This window comes from Micropterus dolomieu, linkage group LG18, assembly GCF_021292245.1.
Source record: "Micropterus dolomieu isolate WLL.071019.BEF.003 ecotype Adirondacks linkage group LG18, ASM2129224v1, whole genome shotgun sequence".
Classification (NCBI taxonomy): Eukaryota; Metazoa; Chordata; class Actinopteri; order Centrarchiformes; family Centrarchidae; genus Micropterus; species Micropterus dolomieu.
The window spans coordinates 30,474,573-30,491,682 of NC_060167.1; the positions used below are offsets into that span (position 1 = coordinate 30,474,573).

General features: G+C 42.6%; 1 protein-coding gene and 1 non-coding gene across 3 annotated transcripts in view; one reads left to right on the plus strand and one right to left on the minus strand.

The window, feature by feature from the left end:
• Positions 1–17,110, plus strand: part of dnah1 (dynein, axonemal, heavy chain 1) — a 38,291-nt gene that overhangs the window by 14,726 nt on the left and 6,455 nt on the right. For both annotated transcript variants that reach the window (XM_046028378.1, XM_046028377.1), the window contains exons 40-71: positions 69–227; positions 333–434; positions 540–680; positions 872–1,032; positions 1,143–1,300; positions 1,498–1,671; positions 1,968–2,146; positions 2,494–2,724; positions 2,874–3,070; positions 3,544–3,679; positions 3,872–4,080; positions 4,225–4,396; positions 5,495–5,686; positions 5,792–5,902; positions 6,158–6,343; positions 6,446–6,637; positions 6,846–7,013; positions 7,142–7,333; positions 7,810–7,941; positions 10,034–10,159; positions 10,293–10,412; positions 11,199–11,348; positions 11,445–11,605; positions 12,017–12,242; positions 12,441–12,636; positions 12,812–12,963; positions 13,040–13,236; positions 13,342–13,486; positions 14,265–14,423; positions 14,993–15,124; positions 16,630–16,800; positions 16,927–17,106. In XM_046028378.1, the coding sequence (XP_045884334.1) occupies positions 69–227; positions 333–434; positions 540–680; positions 872–1,032; positions 1,143–1,300; positions 1,498–1,671; positions 1,968–2,146; positions 2,494–2,724; positions 2,874–3,070; positions 3,544–3,679; positions 3,872–4,080; positions 4,225–4,396; positions 5,495–5,686; positions 5,792–5,902; positions 6,158–6,343; positions 6,446–6,637; positions 6,846–7,013; positions 7,142–7,333; positions 7,810–7,941; positions 10,034–10,159; positions 10,293–10,412; positions 11,199–11,348; positions 11,445–11,605; positions 12,017–12,242; positions 12,441–12,636; positions 12,812–12,963; positions 13,040–13,236; positions 13,342–13,486; positions 14,265–14,423; positions 14,993–15,124; positions 16,630–16,800; positions 16,927–17,106 (5,307 nt within the window). The remainder of the gene's footprint in view (positions 1–68; positions 228–332; positions 435–539; positions 681–871; positions 1,033–1,142; positions 1,301–1,497; positions 1,672–1,967; positions 2,147–2,493; positions 2,725–2,873; positions 3,071–3,543; positions 3,680–3,871; positions 4,081–4,224; positions 4,397–5,494; positions 5,687–5,791; positions 5,903–6,157; positions 6,344–6,445; positions 6,638–6,845; positions 7,014–7,141; positions 7,334–7,809; positions 7,942–10,033; positions 10,160–10,292; positions 10,413–11,198; positions 11,349–11,444; positions 11,606–12,016; positions 12,243–12,440; positions 12,637–12,811; positions 12,964–13,039; positions 13,237–13,341; positions 13,487–14,264; positions 14,424–14,992; positions 15,125–16,629; positions 16,801–16,926; positions 17,107–17,110) is intronic.
• Positions 9,273–9,345, minus strand: trnaf-gaa. Its single transcript has one exon. It is a non-coding gene; the product is annotated as a tRNA-Phe (tRNA).

Below are 17,110 nucleotides of genomic sequence, written 5' to 3' on the forward strand. Positions count from 1 at the left end.
ACTGATTTTACCAGTTGATGAAAAACTCTTTTTTGAAACCCCCTCACCTATCCTGTATCATCTTGTAGGATAAAAGGCCACCGCCCCAAAAGAAATTGGATCGTCTGAATGAGCTGATCGAGCCCTGGTTCTTTTTCTCTCTGGTTTGGAGTGTGGGAGGCACAGCAGATGCAGCAAGCTGTAAGCGCTTCAGTGCCTGGCTCAAGAATAAAATGGCAGAAGAAAAGGTCATGTCACCATCTCTGCTTTAGTGCCCCCATATCAAATCTTTATCGATAGCTTAATCATTTTTGAGGTAAATTTTGATTAACGTAAATGTGTTTGTCCTTCAGATCCATTTATGTTTTCCAGAGGAGGCTCTGGTGTATGACTACAGGCTTGATGATGCAGGGATTAGTAACTTCGAGGAGGAAGATGAAGAAGAGGAAAGAAAAGTAAATAGACGATACATAAGATACATCACACAGATTTTTCATACGGCCAAGACCATCAGATGAATTTTTGCATTTCATTATATTATCTTTTTGCCTGTACTCTAGGTCCAGTGGGTCACCTGGATAAAATCCACAACAAGCATTGTAATCACCCCAGAGACAAATTATGCTGACATCATCGTTCCCACTGCTGACACAGTGAGAATGTCATTCCTCATGGATATGCTTTTGACCAATAAGAAACCTGTAAGTATTTGTTTGTCCACAAATAATTTTGTTTGAAATGTTTTGAAAAAAAGGTCACAACTGTATCAAACTGATAACATTTTATTCTCAAACACTTATTCAATTAATAAATGCTTTACATTTAAATGTTTTCATTCCCCTTAAAAGGCATTATTAGATTAAATGTATGTTTGTCTGCGTGTGTGATCCAGGTGCTCTGTATTGGGCCAACTGGCACAGGAAAAACACTGACCATGTCAGACAAGCTGTTGAAGAACATGCCTACTGAATACATCACACACTTCCTCATGTTCTCTGCTCGCACCTCGGCCAACCAGACTCAAGATTACATTGACAGTAAACTTGACAAAAGGTATACTTGCTCTAGTATACAGTACATAGTCCATCCAACTACACATTATTTACAATACAACAATATGTTTGGGACTCACCATTTCAATAATGCTTGTGCCTGTGCGTCAGGCGGAAAGGTGTATTTGCACCTCCAATAGGGAAGTACTTCATCTTCTTCATTGATGACCTGAACATGCCCATGTTGGAGACTTATGGTGCTCAGCCTCCTATTGAACTGCTGAGGCAGTGGATGGACCATGGAGGCTGGTACGACAGGAAACAGATAGGTGAGTTTGGACTTTTCCTAACTCCGCACTGCTGCTCCTTTAAGTTGTTAATATTCAATGTTGAGTCTTGATTGAACAGTACATTGCTCTAGATTGTTTTTTTATGTTTAAAATATTAATTGTTACTGTTTCTTCAGAAATGTGAAATATCTCATTAGATTGAGCTTCTGTTTTGTCTCCCTGTTCTTTTTCCACAGGGACTTTCAAGCATATAGTGGACATCAATTTTGCCTGCGCCATGGGACCCCCAGGTGGAGGCCGGAACCCCATCACCCAGCGCCTCACACGCCACTTCAACTTTCTGTCCTTCACTGAAATGGAGGACGCCAGCAAGAAAACAATTTTCTCCACCATTCTGGGCAGTTGGATGGGTGAGTTGGGGCTGCTCATGTGTTTGAATTTACTGGTAGGACAGGTTAAATGTAATTATATACTCAGTATAAGTTACTGTAGCTTATAGGATGTAAGAAGATACGAAACACTTGTCTGAATAATTGTCAATTAAAGTCACTTTATTCATCGAGCACATTTAAAAGCAGCAAATGTTGACCAAAGCTTGCGGAAATGTCTTCTGATAAAGCGTTCTCTCAAAATCCCACAGTATTTCGATTTTCACATGATTTTCATGTTTTACTGTTATCAATTTGCTCCTGCTGTTTTTCTTCAGAACCTGTGCCAGCAATCCAGCCGCTGAATGAGTCTATTGTAGATGCTACTATCCGAGTCTACTCTACCATTACCTCTGAGCTCCTCCCAACTCCAGCCAAGTCCCATTACACCTTCAACCTAAGAGACCTGTCCAAAGTCTTCCAGGGCATCCTCATGGCTGAGGCTGAAATGATAGAGGTAGTCTGATCCAACAGAATCAAATGAATTTGATATAATCGCGTCTCTATTATAAAATAGATGTTGGAATATCCTTTAGTCACTTGATCCATTAGGTACTTGTAATGGGTCCCACAGTGGGATAAGTGTGGAAATGTTAACTGTGGAAATTCAATTTATAAAACCAATAGAAGCAACAGTTGTAGTAATATAAGCAGTGTATTGTATGGCTTATGTCCCCCTGACAGTAGATGCAAAAAATAGAATAACCATGTAAGATGATGTTCAGCTAAGGAGAAATATTGGAGGACTGAAAGGTATATCTCAAAATCCCCAATGTAAAAGTAGCATTACTTTGGTGATTGTAGGACACATTGCAGCTGCTGCGGCTGTGGTACCACGAAAGCTGCCGGGTTTTCCAGGACCGACTAGTGTGTGCTGAGGACAGGGACTGGTTCAATGGGCTCCTGAAAGATTGCATTCAGGAGTTTGACTGCAGCTTTGAAGAGGTTGTGCCCTGCCAACCTGTTTTGTATGGAGATTTCATGATTCCTGGAGCTGACCGCAAAGTCTACACACTCATCGAAGACAAGGATAAGGTGAGTGGTGCCAACCAGGATGTTAATATTAAGGTATGTTTTTTATTTTTCTAAACAGCAGACCAGTTGGCTTATGGGTAGTTTTTACCGCTGTGTATACCTAACACCAAAATGGTTGACTTTTTTTACCTCTATAATATATCTTCTAGCTGGGGAAAGTGATGGAGGAGTCCATGGAAGACTATAACCAGATCAGTACCACCAAGATGAAGCTGGTGCTCTTCATGGACGCCATTGAGCATGTGTGCCGTATCAGCCGCATCTTGCGCCAGCCCCTGGGCAATGCCCTGCTGCTTGGAGTGGGTGGGAGCGGGCGCCAGTCACTCACTAAGCTGGCCTCACATATGTGAGATTCCCATACTTTGTGCAAGTCCCATGCCAGCGGGCTGAATACAGTTTTCATGATGCAGTTTTTTGTCCAAATACCTGCTTTTTCAAGGATCACTGCTGATTTTTGCATGTTTTCTATACTGTTCTGTTAACTGCTGACCTGATGTTTGGATTGGCTACTTTATAGAAAGCTGTTTGTTTGCATTAATTTCAGCACAGTATAAAAATCTGAATGAGATGAGATAACATGAGCTAATTAACAGTAACACTTAAGAATCAACATATGGTTAAATTTTTTTATGTCAAAGTTGCATTACTTAATCGAATATTGAGTGATAGTTCGGGTACAAGCAGGGCCTGTTTTTAAAATGTACAACATTTGAAAGTATACACATTTTACTGTTACTGTGTTGAAACATGGAGGAACACCAGTGTGGTCCTTGAATTATCTTGTGGCCTAGTCCTCATAGTGTGTTTGTCAATATTCAGGTCAGAATATGAGTGTTTCCAGATTGAGCTGGCTAAGAACTACGGTCAGGCAGAGTGGAGAGAAGATATTAAAAGCATCATGCTGAAGGCTGGCCTTCAGAACCAGCAGATCACCTTCCTCTTTGTAGACACGCAGGTAAACAGTCGTAGTACATGGTAGGAATTTTGTTAGTTGTCTTTTAAGGCCATTTGAATTAGGGCATAAACGAATATTTAAGTCTAAATGATTTAAAGTATGTAATGTATAACACAATTTATCGCAGTTCTCTCCAGAAGACATGGAAGAAATGTACTCAAGAAGAAATGTACCTATGTGTTGATCCCCCAGATTAAGAGTGAGTCATTCCTAGAGGATATCAACAACATTTTGAACTCTGGGGATGTTCCCAACCTGTATGCAGCAGACGAGCAGGAGCGCATTCTGACAACCATGAAGCCAGTGGTGCAAGACCTGGGCCAACAGCCAACTAAAGCCAACCTAATGGCTGCCTACATCAGGAGGGTCCGCAGCAACATTCACACTGTACTCTGCATGAGGTTAGTAATTGTACAAAGTTTTGTTCACATGGTCAAAAGCAAATTAAAAGAAGTGCAGAAAGTTTGCCCATTATCTTCTTATACGCTTACTCCTTTCTCCCTTTCCCCTACTCACACCTCTCTTCTTCATTTCTTCCTCTGCAGTCCTATCGGTGAGGTGTTTCGTGCACGGCTGAGGCAGTTTCCCTCACTAGTGACATGTTGTACCATAGACTGGTTCAGCGCCTGGCCAGAGGAGGCTCTGCAGGCTGTGGCCACATCGTTTCTTAATGAGCTGCCTGATCTAGAACCCAGCCCAACAGTCATGAGGGGGCTGGTGAGGATCATGAGTGTGTGTGCTTGTGTGTGTCAGAGAGCTTTCATGGAATGAAGGTTTAAAATAAAACTACCAAAGAAGGAAGGACCATACATTGAAAATTATTGTATTATAAATAACCATATGTAGAAACAAACTTATCCTCACCACGAACCAAGTGTGTCAGAAAGCAAAATGTTACATAGTATAAAATCTCTGTACAGTAACTTTGAGACAGGCTTATGATTTTATATTTCCATTTCATCGTATCACTCTGAGCCCATGTTTGGTTTCTCTTAGGTAAAGAGATGGGATATAAGATAGCATAGACTTAAGATGAGTACACAGTTGGGTCACAACTTGCTTGAGAAAGGCAGTCAATCACTGTCAACATTAACATGCTTGTGAACAATATTATTAGCTAACTGTGTCGTAATGCAGTTCAGGGGAGACTAGCTTGATACAGCAGATTGGCTGCCATTTAATAATGATCATTTTGGTCTAAACCCCACCACACACATGTAATAATTGAAAAAATGTGCACTTTAATTAAGGTAACAGAGGCTGTGAGCCCCATTTCCTAGCCAATATGATGATGAGAATATGTCATGTACATATTCTTGTATATGAATTTATAAATCAAGAGTGGCTATAAGGGGCGCCCTGGCAGCTCACCTGGTAGAGCGCAAACCATATGTCAAGCCTGAGTCCTTAACACAGGGGCCTGGGTTCGAATACAGCCCAGGCTCTTTGCTGTCTGTCTCTCTGTACTGTGACGATCAAATAATGCAGAAAGATTCATCCAAAAAAAATATATAAAAGTAATATCAAAAAAAGTGGCCATGTGAAAACAAACAGATTGGTTAAATGATTGGTGAGTAACCAGACAAAAAATGGTTCAGACATAAGAAAGAGAAATGCATTGATTGGAAAGATGGCTATGGAGCAATACCGGTGTGTGTGTGAGGATTGCTGAGGTGAGGTAGCCTCTCTGACTGAACTTCTGCCACACAAGTAGACACTACTGGCTGCATGAAAGGAAAGGAAAAAAATAAATCTGAAATACAGAAATAACTTTTCATTAAGCACAGTCTCTCCCTAATTGATCCCCTTCTCCAGACGTTGATGTGCGTGAAGATCCACCAGATAGTAGCCAAGAAGTGTGAAGAGTATCTGGCTGAGCTTTCTCGACACAACTATGTCACGCCCAAGAGCTACCTGGAACTGCTCAAAATCTTTTCAGATCTCATTGGGCGCAAGAAGCAGGAACTGTGTGGTGCTCGCCAGCGCATGAAGACTGGCCTGGACAAGGCAAGGCACTGCACTGGAAAAATAACAAAAACAGATCTATTTATTTATTGCAATTTGCGTACATGTGCCTAATTAGCATTCCTATTCTGTTCTGTCAACCTGTAGCTCCTTAGCACAGAGAAGGATGTGAGTAAGATGCAGGAGGAGCTGGAGACGATGAGACCTCTTTTGGAGGAGGCTGCTAAGGACACAGAAGTCACAATGGAGACCATCAAAGTAAGGAAAAATAAATGGAGGTAGAAATGTTTGAGCCATGCAAAAGTCTTGAGTTTGTCTCCACATTATCTAAACACTGATATGAATTGCATATAATGTCCTTTCTATATACAAATATTAAAATGTATGCTTTTGATTTATTGACTACAATATGGAAAATCAGTGTAAAAATGTTTTCTTTCTCTTTAGTGTTTGTCCTTTTACATAACTTATAACCTATTGACCTTGAGTTTGATTTACACTCCACGTTCCCAGAAAGACACGGTGGTTGCCGAGGACACCCGGAAGTCAGTGAAAGCAGAGGAAGCTAACGCTTCAGAGAAGGCCCGTTTAACAGCAGCCATCGCAGCAGACGCCCAGAGAGACTTGGATGAGGCTCTGCCAGCCCTGGATGCTGCGCTCGCCAGCCTCAAGTCACTCAACAAGAATGATGTCACTGAGGTCAGGGATTTTGATGATGATCGGTGAAGATTATCTTCAAATAGTACTGTATTGTTAGTTTATACGTCAAATATAACTTCTGAATGATTTTCTTCCCCGCAGGTGCGAGGCATGCAGCGACCTCCCCAGGGGGTGAGGCTGGTCATTGAGGCGGTGTGCATTATGAAGGGCATCAAACCCAAAAAGGTACCTGGAGAAAAGCCTGGAACCAAGGTTGATGACTATTGGGAGCCTGGTAAGGGTCTGCTACAAGATCCTGGCAAGTTTCTGGAGGGTCTTTTCAAGTACGATAAGGTACAGCACATTTTTAGTGGATTTATTGCCAATCCACTGTATGTTTAATGTATGTTATTGATTTTGTCTCTCCAGAACATGATTATAGTCTCTTTCAGATTTGATTTTAAGATCTAAAGCTCTCAGTGTTTGATGCTGATTTGGTTATCTCCTGTTTGGGATTCCATGTACGAAATGCAGCTTTTTCTGCAACTGATCATTTCTGCAGGACAACATCCCAGATAACGTGATCAGTTCAGTCCAGCCCTACATAGATAATGAGGAATTCCAGCCAGCCTCCATTGCCAAGGTTTCCAAAGCCTGTACCTCCATTTGCCAGTGGGTGCGAGCCATGCATGTATATCACTTTGTGGCCAAAGCTGTGGAACCTAAAAGGGTAAAAACTGAAATCCACATTTGAGTTACTGTCTTGGTTATTTATATAAGACACTGTACTGACATATATTTCAAATAAGAGAGTCATCTAAACACTAAAAATGCCTTTTTTTTTTTTTTTTTTTACAGCAAGCTCTCCAGGAAGCCCAGGCAGACTTAGCGGTAACCCAGCACATTCTGGATGATGCCAATGAAAAGCTGGCAGCGGTGGAGGCTGGCATCAACACTTTGAAGGCCAAGTACCAGGCCTGTCTGGCTAAGAAAAACGAGCTGGACAACAAGTATCAACTGTGTGAGGCCCGCCTCGTCCGAGCAGACAAGGTCAGAAGGAGGGATAACATAAGATAAGATAACAAATGATTAATCCCCAGCAGGGGAAAGTCAGCATTACGGGGTGGTGCTTAGGAACAGGATACAAATACATAGGAATAAAACATACAAGTAACAAATCTATCAAAGTTAGAAGGCTGTATACAGTATGTTGCCCTAAACCAGTGTGCATAAATGTGATGTTTAATAATTTTTAATAATGAAAAGGTAACATGGTAGATACAGTATATATTTGACATAACAATCAAGATCCTAACAATGATCTCCTTACTTTTTATATATTTATATTTATATTTATGTTCATGTGTACTGTAAGCACCAATTTATACCAAGGCAAATTCCTCGTATGTGAAAATGTACCTGTCAATAAAACTGATTCTGATTTGATTCTGATTTTTAAAAAAAAACATATTTAACTTCTTTGATATTGATAGTTTTGTCATGATGATTTCATTGATCTTCTCCAGCTCATGGGGGGACTGGCAGATGAGAAGGTGCGTTGGAAGGAAACAGTGCAAGATCTGGATTACATGGTCAATAATGTGACAGGCGATGTGCTTCTATCAGCAGGATATGTAGCATACCTGGGACCCTTCACTGTAAGTGGGTTGTAACTATTAAAACGTTTGTCAGATATACTACATACATATTTCACATCATAATGAACTGCATCTATCTATCTATCTAATTATCATATAATGTATACTGAATCTGTATCTATCCATCAGTCCTTCGGGACCTGAGAAGTCACAACAACACAAATGTCACAGATTCAGATTTTAATTAATGACATTTATCTAGCAGGAATAAGCATGGTCATATAGCATTCAGTACATAGTCCTACTGCTCTGTGTCTTAGTATGGGTGAATGACTGCTCCACTGACATGGGGTCAATTAACAATAACACTGCTACACTTAGGAAATGAAAACTATACATTTGATTAGGACATTGAATCTAATGAGCACCCAGAATTGGTGTTTTGTCTTTTACCAACTGATTAAAAAACTTTTTCATTACCAGTACCAGCTGAACTCGCTTGACTCGACTCTACTGGGCCCTGCTCCGTTTTCCATTGCAGACAGTACCCAGAGATAGCACCCCTCTATGTAGCTTGTCGTCATAGCGACGTCACGTTCAATGCGACACACCAGCGATCCAAACAGCTGTCTCTTGATTTAAGTTAAAACGTTTCATTACTCAGAATGTAAAGACAGATAAGCGGTATGAAAACCTTACAGTTGTGTTTTCCTCTGCCGTTGTTGCTGCAGCGGTCTGTGTGACGGTGGGAGAGGAGCGGGCGGCTGGCCGGCTTCGGGAGCTCCTCCCGCGGGTTGGCGCGAGTAGCAGGTAGCTGCAGTACCGGAGGCTGCAGTTTCAGGACCGCAATTGCAGGACCCTTGTTTACTTTGATACTGTCAGCTAACTGACTAGCTAGCTAGCTATGTTACTCTTTACAGCCCCCGAAGCCAATTACCCTTATCACAACCACCACCGAGTGTGTGCTTAAACCTTTGGCGCAGGCCACTTGCAGAGCTCCTCAACTCCGAAAACTTTTAAAGCACATTTTTGTACCGCCATCACTTTTCGTAAAACTGTCAATATTCGAAATGTACACAGTTGATTTGTCACCTGAAAACTTCTCAGAAGTGGATTTAGTGATGAAATTACATACGAAAACTGTAAAATATAAAACTTTCTGTTGCTGGCCTCTGTCTGGCGCGCGCAATGATGATGCAGATGCAGTGAATAGTGAGGATTCTCTCTGACCAATCAATAGTCTGGCGTGTTTTCACGCCACATTTTAGTTTCGCCTAAGCTCGCTTGGAACCTCGACGGAGGTATTATGAAAAAAAGTACTTGGAAGCAGGTACAGGTACAACTTTTCCACAATGGAAAACCAAACAAAAGCGAAACACAGCCCCAACTGTTGCCGAAACCCGGGATCGAACCAGGGACCTTTAGATCTTCAGTCTAACGCTCTCCCAACTGAGCTATTTCGGCTTGATAACTATGGGTATGTGCCATAATCTACAGTGTACAGTATCTAAAGTCTAACGCAACAATTTTGTTATTGATATATTGACGTTAAAATTAGACTGCTAAATATAGGCTACTACTGCTGTGTGCCAGTATACTCCAAAATGTTTCATCCTTTGAAAGATAACTAATAAATCAGTAGCCTATAAATCAAAAACTTGTGTTTTGAAGTGTTTTAACACAGGCCTAATGTCTAATTCAATTTATGTTACATTTATGTAACACATGAATGAATGCTGCAAATCATTCAGGCTACATTCACAATTTATTTATTTTTTTTACAAAAGCCTACTTTCTCTATAGTGTCAAACATGGTACTGGCTGTACCATTAAATGACTACATTACTTCTGTAGCCTATAGGCTATGTGGTAAATTTGCCTCCATCTGAGATATTTGATACTGCAAATGTCTCAATAGCATGAAGCACATTCGTAACAGTGTGTGTTATTCCTTACCAAAGCTACTCGCTTTGTTCTGCATAACAATCCACTCAACAGATTGTCAACTCTTCTTTTCGCATATCAAAGCATAAACATAAACTTATTTACAGTATTAGTCTGTTGAATGCCACACAAATGTGCTTAATAGTGTATGCTATCTATCTATATGTCTGTTTATCCATCCATCTATCTGCATTGTTTTTGTGTTTAGGGAAAGTACAGGGCAGCCATGGCGAAAGAGTGGCTGCAATGTTTCAAAGAGCTAAGTGTTCCACACACTGATGGACCCAACCTGATCAACACCCTAGGAGATCCAGTCAAGATCCGCTCCTGGCAGGTCAGAACCATCCTGTCACCAGATGACCTTCAGGGTCTAAGCCTCTTAAGACAGACCTGTTTTCGCATGCTTTTAAACTTAAATAACATTGGTGACTTACTGGCATCATACTTTGTCATTTCTGTGTGCGTAGATATCAGGTTTGCCCAAGGATAACCTTTCAGTGGAGAATGGTGTGATTGCCCAGTACTCTCTGCGCTGGGCTTTATTCATTGATCCTCAGGGACAAGCCAACACGTGGATCAAAAACATGGTGAGGACACTGTACTGCATGCTGTTCTGACTGTAACTGCAGAGGGCGCTAAGACTAAAAGAAAAGTGAACATGAACTTGAAAAGTAGCCATATCAAGATTTTAATTTATAACTTTACATCACATGTATAGTGTGGAGTTATACTTTATCTACCAGTATAAAGAGCTGACAAAGCAGAGTATGAAAGTAATAGAAAATATCCTGACTGGAAGCATCACAAACTGGCATGGGATGTGCACGGCCCAGGACTTGAGGGCCCTGCAGTGGGTGATTAAAACTGCTCAGAAGATCATTGGTACCCATCTCTCGAGCATCAGTAATATCGTTGAGGTGAGGTGCCTACGCAGAGCCCAAAGGATACTAAAGGACAGTACCCACCCCAGCCACAGCTTGTTCACCCTGCTGCCTTCTGGGAAGAGATATAGATGTTTCAGCTGCCACACCACCAGACTGCAGAGCAGCTTTTTTCCCCAAGCTATCAGACGTTTAAGCTCAAATTCATCCTCAGCACTGCTCCAATGCTTATAGTTTATTTCTGTTTACCATTTTTATAATTGAGTCTGTATTAATGTATATTGTCTGCTATGTGGCAGAAGGGAGTTACAAAACTGAATTTCACTATATAACCTGTTATAGTACATACACAGTTACCTGCTTTGGCTGTGCGGCGAATAGTGGGTATAATGTAATCTTATTCCACATCACAACTCCTCTGGAAAGCTTCTCAGTATCTGTAGTTGTATTTGATCCACTGCTCGTTCATACTCGCTGCCTATTGTCTCCCAGGAGCGGGACAATGGATTGGAGGCTATGAAGCTAAGTGACCGGAACTTCCTCCGCGGTCTTGAGAATGCCATTGGCTTTGGTAAACCCTGCCTCTTGGAGAATGTAGGAGAGGAGTTAGATCCTGCTCTAGAGCCTGTGTTGTTGCAACAGGTGAATACACATACACCAATAACAAACAAAAATCACTTGTACCGTATTGTCACACAAATATGTACCCATATACATTTTCACATTTTTGGCCCATAGACATTTAAGCAGCAGGGCAGAACAGTGCTGAAGCTGGGCGATTCCGTCATCAGTTACAATGAAGGCTTTAAGATGTACATCACCACCAAGCTGCCTAACCCACACTACTCTCCAGAGGTCTCCACCAACGTCACGCTCATTAACTTCACCCTGTCACCCAGGTAACATGTTGCTGTGTCTCCTTATCTCAGCTATGAAGGTGAGGAGCAAGACCCAGGTTTGAAGAAAATGTAATTATAAATAGTGGCACATTCCTTAAAATGTGAATTAACAGTTTGGGTTTTTGAAAAAAAGCAATTGGTGGTTTAACATGGGACTGCATCCAAAATACACAAGTGGTGCAATTGTTGATATAAGTGCATGCATGCAACCATGCAATAATACGTAACATTTTAAAGCCTTGATAAGTTAAGGATAGCGCTATGGAGTTTTGGACAGATAAAACAAAACTGGTTGTGACTGTGTACTAGATAGAAAACTAGTAATTTTTCAGAATCAATTTAGGGTGTGAACTTTATTCTAAAAATTATGTCTTAGTCTCACTGTCTGTGTTTGTGTAAATGTGTCTCCAGTGGTCTAGAGGACCAGTTGCTAGGCCAGGTGGTGGCTAAGGAACGTCCAGACCTGGAGGAGGCTAAGAACCAGCTGATCGTCAGCAACGCCAAGATGAAACAGGAGCTAAAAGAAATTGAGGATGAGATCCTGTTCCGACTCAGCTCCACAGAGGGAAACCCCGTGGACAATGAGGAGCTCATCCAAGTGTTGGAGGCTTCCAAGATCAAAGCTGGAGAGATAAAGGTCTGACAGCGGGAGAACTATTATCTCTAATGTAATATAATATGGCCTAACATGAAGTTCTTAAATAACCATCTTGGATGTGTTTTTTTCTCATATACAACTCCCCCCCCAGAACATTGTATGATACTTGATGTGCCATCAAACTCATATGCTACTGTTGTTTGATTTTCTACTAACGGGAAGTGGTTTTAATGGCAGGCCAAAGTGACGGCGGCAGAGCAAACAGAGCAGCGTATTGACGCCACTCGTCTTGAGTATGTGCCGGTGGCTGTGCGCACACAGATACTCTTCTTCTGTGTATCAGACCTGTCCAATGTTGACCCCATGTACCAGTACTCATTGGAGTGGTTCCTTGGCATCTTCATGGCTAGCATTGCCAACTCTGAGACAGCAGGTAGAAAGAAATGCCACACTACATTGTATTATGCTCTCTGGTTACAAGATTACACACAGAATTGTGTATGCCTGTGCAGATGGAAAAATCATTAGAACTGGTTTATGACATTGAAACCAGATGTAAAATATATGTTCCTGCTTCCAATGACTTTTCCTTTACATGTGTCTCACAGACTTACTGGAGGAGAGAATCGTCAACATCAATGAATTTTTCACCTTCAGCCTGTACAGCAACGTGTGCCGCAGCTTGTTTGAGAAGCACAAATTCATGTTTGCCTTCCTCCTGTGCACTCGCATCATGATGAATGAGAACAAAATTGATATGGTGAGCAATGGGGGAGTTTGCTGTATCCCCTCCTCCCCTGTACATTTTATGAATCTGCGTTGTCTCTCTGTGGCAGGCTGAGTGGCGCTACATGCTATCTGGAGGGATGCCCGTCCAAGAGCTGCCCAACCCAGCAGTGAGTTGGCTGTCGGAACGCACCTGGCTTGACATCCTGGCCCTTAGCGCTCTGGACAACTTCAGAAACCTGGCAGAGAGCTTCACCAAACATCTGCAGGGGTTCAAGAGGGTTTTTGACAGCAACTGGCCTCACAGGCACGCATAGATAATCACAAATGCATACTTGTTTCCTTCATTTGTACTGTGCAGAAGCTGTCAATATTAATATCAAGGTGTGCATGTGTGTATGCTTGCCTATAGGGAGAGTCTACCAGGAGAGTGGGACACAGAGCTGGACTCATTCCAGAAGCTGTTGGTCCTCCGCTGTCTTAGGGCTGACTCTCTCGTTCAAGGCCTGCAGGTCTTTGTCTCGGCACAGCTGGGACAGCGCTTCATAGAACCTCAGGTAGAATCCCTGTCATCCCTCTTGCCTTAATGTTGATGTTAAAGGCAATGTGTGTGTGTTGTGACAAAAAGTTATTCTTATATGTGTGACAGTGGCTCAGAAGTGTGTTAATATTAACATGGCAATAATTGTTCAATTTGTTTTGGCTTTGTTTGTAGCAGTGCAAACATCGTTCAATGTTCAAAGAGTACAGAATTTACCAAACTAACTTCGGCTGAAAATTACTTCTGCTTGTTAGCTCTACAGCAGGGCTATTCAACTGTATTGTTCACAGGGCCACAATTTCAGAAAGCTAGGTCCAGGGGGCCGGACATTTCCCTGAGCTATTATTCTCATTATGTACATACACTTGACAATTCACATTTTCAAAACTTTTATTTTGCTACATTACAAAAGCAGCTAATCATAAACTACACAAGAAAATAAACAGCCCTTCTTTAAAGCCAAGTGCTTAATTTAATTTTCTTTGCGACACAAGCTGCATGTTTGTTTGTCCCGCTTGTTTGTCAAGGAGGCATGAGCATTTGTTTTCTGGCATTCATGTGAGAGAAGCTGGATTCACAGGCGACAGCAGTAGTCTGCAAATGAGGGCTTTTGCCATCAATAATGCATTTTTCTGATTGAAGCTCTCTGCTGGTTTTGAAGGATTTATTGTGGCAAAAATGTCCATACTTTGTGTGAAATAGAACTGAGCCGCTAGTTGAATAGGCCCGCTCTACAGTATCCGACAATAGTATTTACGACTTATGACGCTTTGTCTCCCCAATCTCTTCCCCAGACGTCAGATCTGTCTGTGGTCTTCAAGGAGTCGTCCCTCTCCACTCCCCTTATCTTTGTCCTGTCCCCTGGCACTGACCCTGCTGCTGACCTCTACAAGTTTGCTGATGTCATGCAGTTCTCCAAGAAAATGAGTGCCATCTCTCTGGGGCAAGGCCAGGTCAGAGCCTGGGTTGATGCCTGGGAATACTCTCTCTCTCTCTCTCCCTCCCTCCCACTGTAAATCATTCTCACAGAATGAGGCTGTTCTCATTTGTGTTGTTAAGAATGGCCACCTCCGTGCTAATTGTTTTCTCTATTCCTGACCATAGGCCAGGACAGTGTACCATACTACTTTGACAGATGCTAGATTCCAGGACACCATAAATTAGCTCAAACATATTCACATCATGTGCAGGTTTTATGATAAATGCAGACTCGATTCATCTATAAACCTGAAGCCTAGTGGCTGGCTGAAAAAACACACTACCTCTGGCTGTTCAGTAGCTCATACTGGGCTGTTGCACCACCTTGTCCTCAATTTCTTTCTGCACTGAACTTTGGGCTGTTAAACTGCCCTGAAAGACATAATGTCAAACTGGCCGTTGGGAGCTGTATCCCACAATCAAAATATGTTACTCTCTCCTTAAATAAGGATACAACTTCTAGGAAACATGCCTCATGTTAAGCTTACTGTTTGTGGCACAACTCTTGTTGTTGTCACCATCTGCTGCGGTTTGTGTGATTCAGGGTCCGTGGGCTGAGATCATGATGCATGCTGCCATGGAAAGAGGTCACTGGGTTTTCTTCCAGAACTGTCACCTGGCCCCCAGCTGGATGCCTGCCCTGGAGAGACTCATTGAGAACGTCAACCCAGTAAAGGTCAAAACATATGCATACACATACTGTACACCAGTGGTTCCCAACTTTTTTCCCTTGACGCCTTGTATCTAAGAAAAGTTGAGCCAACAGCCGGAAAACACTCAGACACAAAAAGATTACATAATCACTTACTAAGAGCAAACATTTTCTATTCAAAGTATTTGCTATTAGTAGTGTCTGTGTAAATCACTGCTGGCTCTTTCAAATTCTTTTCTGATGTCCAAGGATCTTTTTAGTAGCACCAACTGCATTTTCTCTGAAAAAAGTCCTGGCCGTCACTAACAGTCTCCTGGTGTTTTGTTTCTTGGTCTCGTTTTATTTTGCTTGGCTTCATGCTGTCATTAGCGAGCGTCTCTCCACAGATGACACTTTCTGGCTGAGACTTGTCCCATCTTTCAATAAAACCAAAGTTAAGGTAACTCTTGAGATATTTCCTGTTGGGAGATGGGACAGAAAGGACCCAAACGCAGCGCTCAGAGGGAAGGAGGTTTTATTGAGGGTTTACGGAGGGGGCTAGGGAAGAGGTGAGGGAGGAGAGGTGGATGCCGGGGGACACGGGCACGGAGGACCGAGGAGCAGGCGAGACACAGGTGGTGAGGCGAGGAGCGGGGAGGGCGCCGTGGAGGAAGCCCGAGAGGAGAGGACCGGAGGATGAGCCCAGCCGACAGAATGGATGACGAGGGTGAGTGAGCCTGGGAGGGAAAACAGACAGAAAGACAGGGTTCGTGACTGGAGCGACAAAGTACAGGGAAAATGAGAGAAAACAAGAAACATGAGAGCCTGAACATAGAGGTGGCACCGGGTATGGAGCAACGACAATCAAGCAAGGATGGGGTGGAGAACCGGGGTTAAAATACAGGCAGGGATGAGGTTGATTACTGGCAGGTGTGTCAGGCTGACGAGGTGGCTGATGAGGTGCAGGTGCGGGTAGTTGGCTGGGCTCAGGAGCCGAGGGAGAGAGGAGGAGAACACAGGGAGGCAGGCAGAGCAAAAAAATAGGTGAAATAAAGCGAGAAAAAAAAGGGAAACCAGGACACTCACCGTCAGCTGGGCTGTCCCCACAACATTTCCTTACTTTCTTTTTTGATACTGAGGAGTCATCAGCACTTTTAAGTTTCTCACACCTGTTTCATTCATAAAATAGTGGTGCTCTGGCTTCAGGAAAAAGGAGGATAAGCTGACTAGCAGCTAGCTGACCTGACAAAACTAATGGACAGCAAGTGTCACAGGTTAAGAGCTCGCAGAGGTTTGGCCTATTAAAGAGCCTGCCTACTATTTTAAGTGAGAACAAAAAAAGTTTATCTTTTTGTTATGTGAACATGTGATCAATTTTTTTTGACAACCACAAACCAGATAAAGCGTTGCTCACCCTATGTGATCTTTGGCGCCCCCTTGAGGGGCACACGGACCCCAGGTTGGGAACCACTGCCATATACCATAGTAGTATTATATATTAGACAAGCCTTTCATTGACTTTGATACTTCCTTCACTGCACGGGCACCAGGTGCACAAGGACTTCCGTCTGTGGCTCACAAGTCTTCCCAGCAACAAGTTCCCAGTGTCAATTCTCCAAAACGGATCAAAGATGACCATTGAGCCTCCGAAGGGAATCAAGGCCAATCTACAGAAAACCTACCTGAGGCTCACAAATGATTTTATCTCCACTTCCACCAAGGTCTGCCTCGTCTTCTCTCACCATCCCAAGTCTGTTCCTGCTTATTATAGTTACATCCAGTATTGTTTTTGAGAACATCTAGTATCTAGTAGTGTCTACATCGTATTCCTCTCCTCTTCTTTACAGACATCACACTTGAAGTCTTTGCTCCTGTCTCTGTGCTTCTTCCATGGAATTGCTCTGGAGCGAAGGAAGTTTGGCCCACTGGGCTTTAACATTCCCTACGAGTTCACCGACGGAGACCTGAACATCTCCATCAGCCAACTCAAAATGTTCCTGGACGAGTACCAGGACATCCCGTACAAGGTAG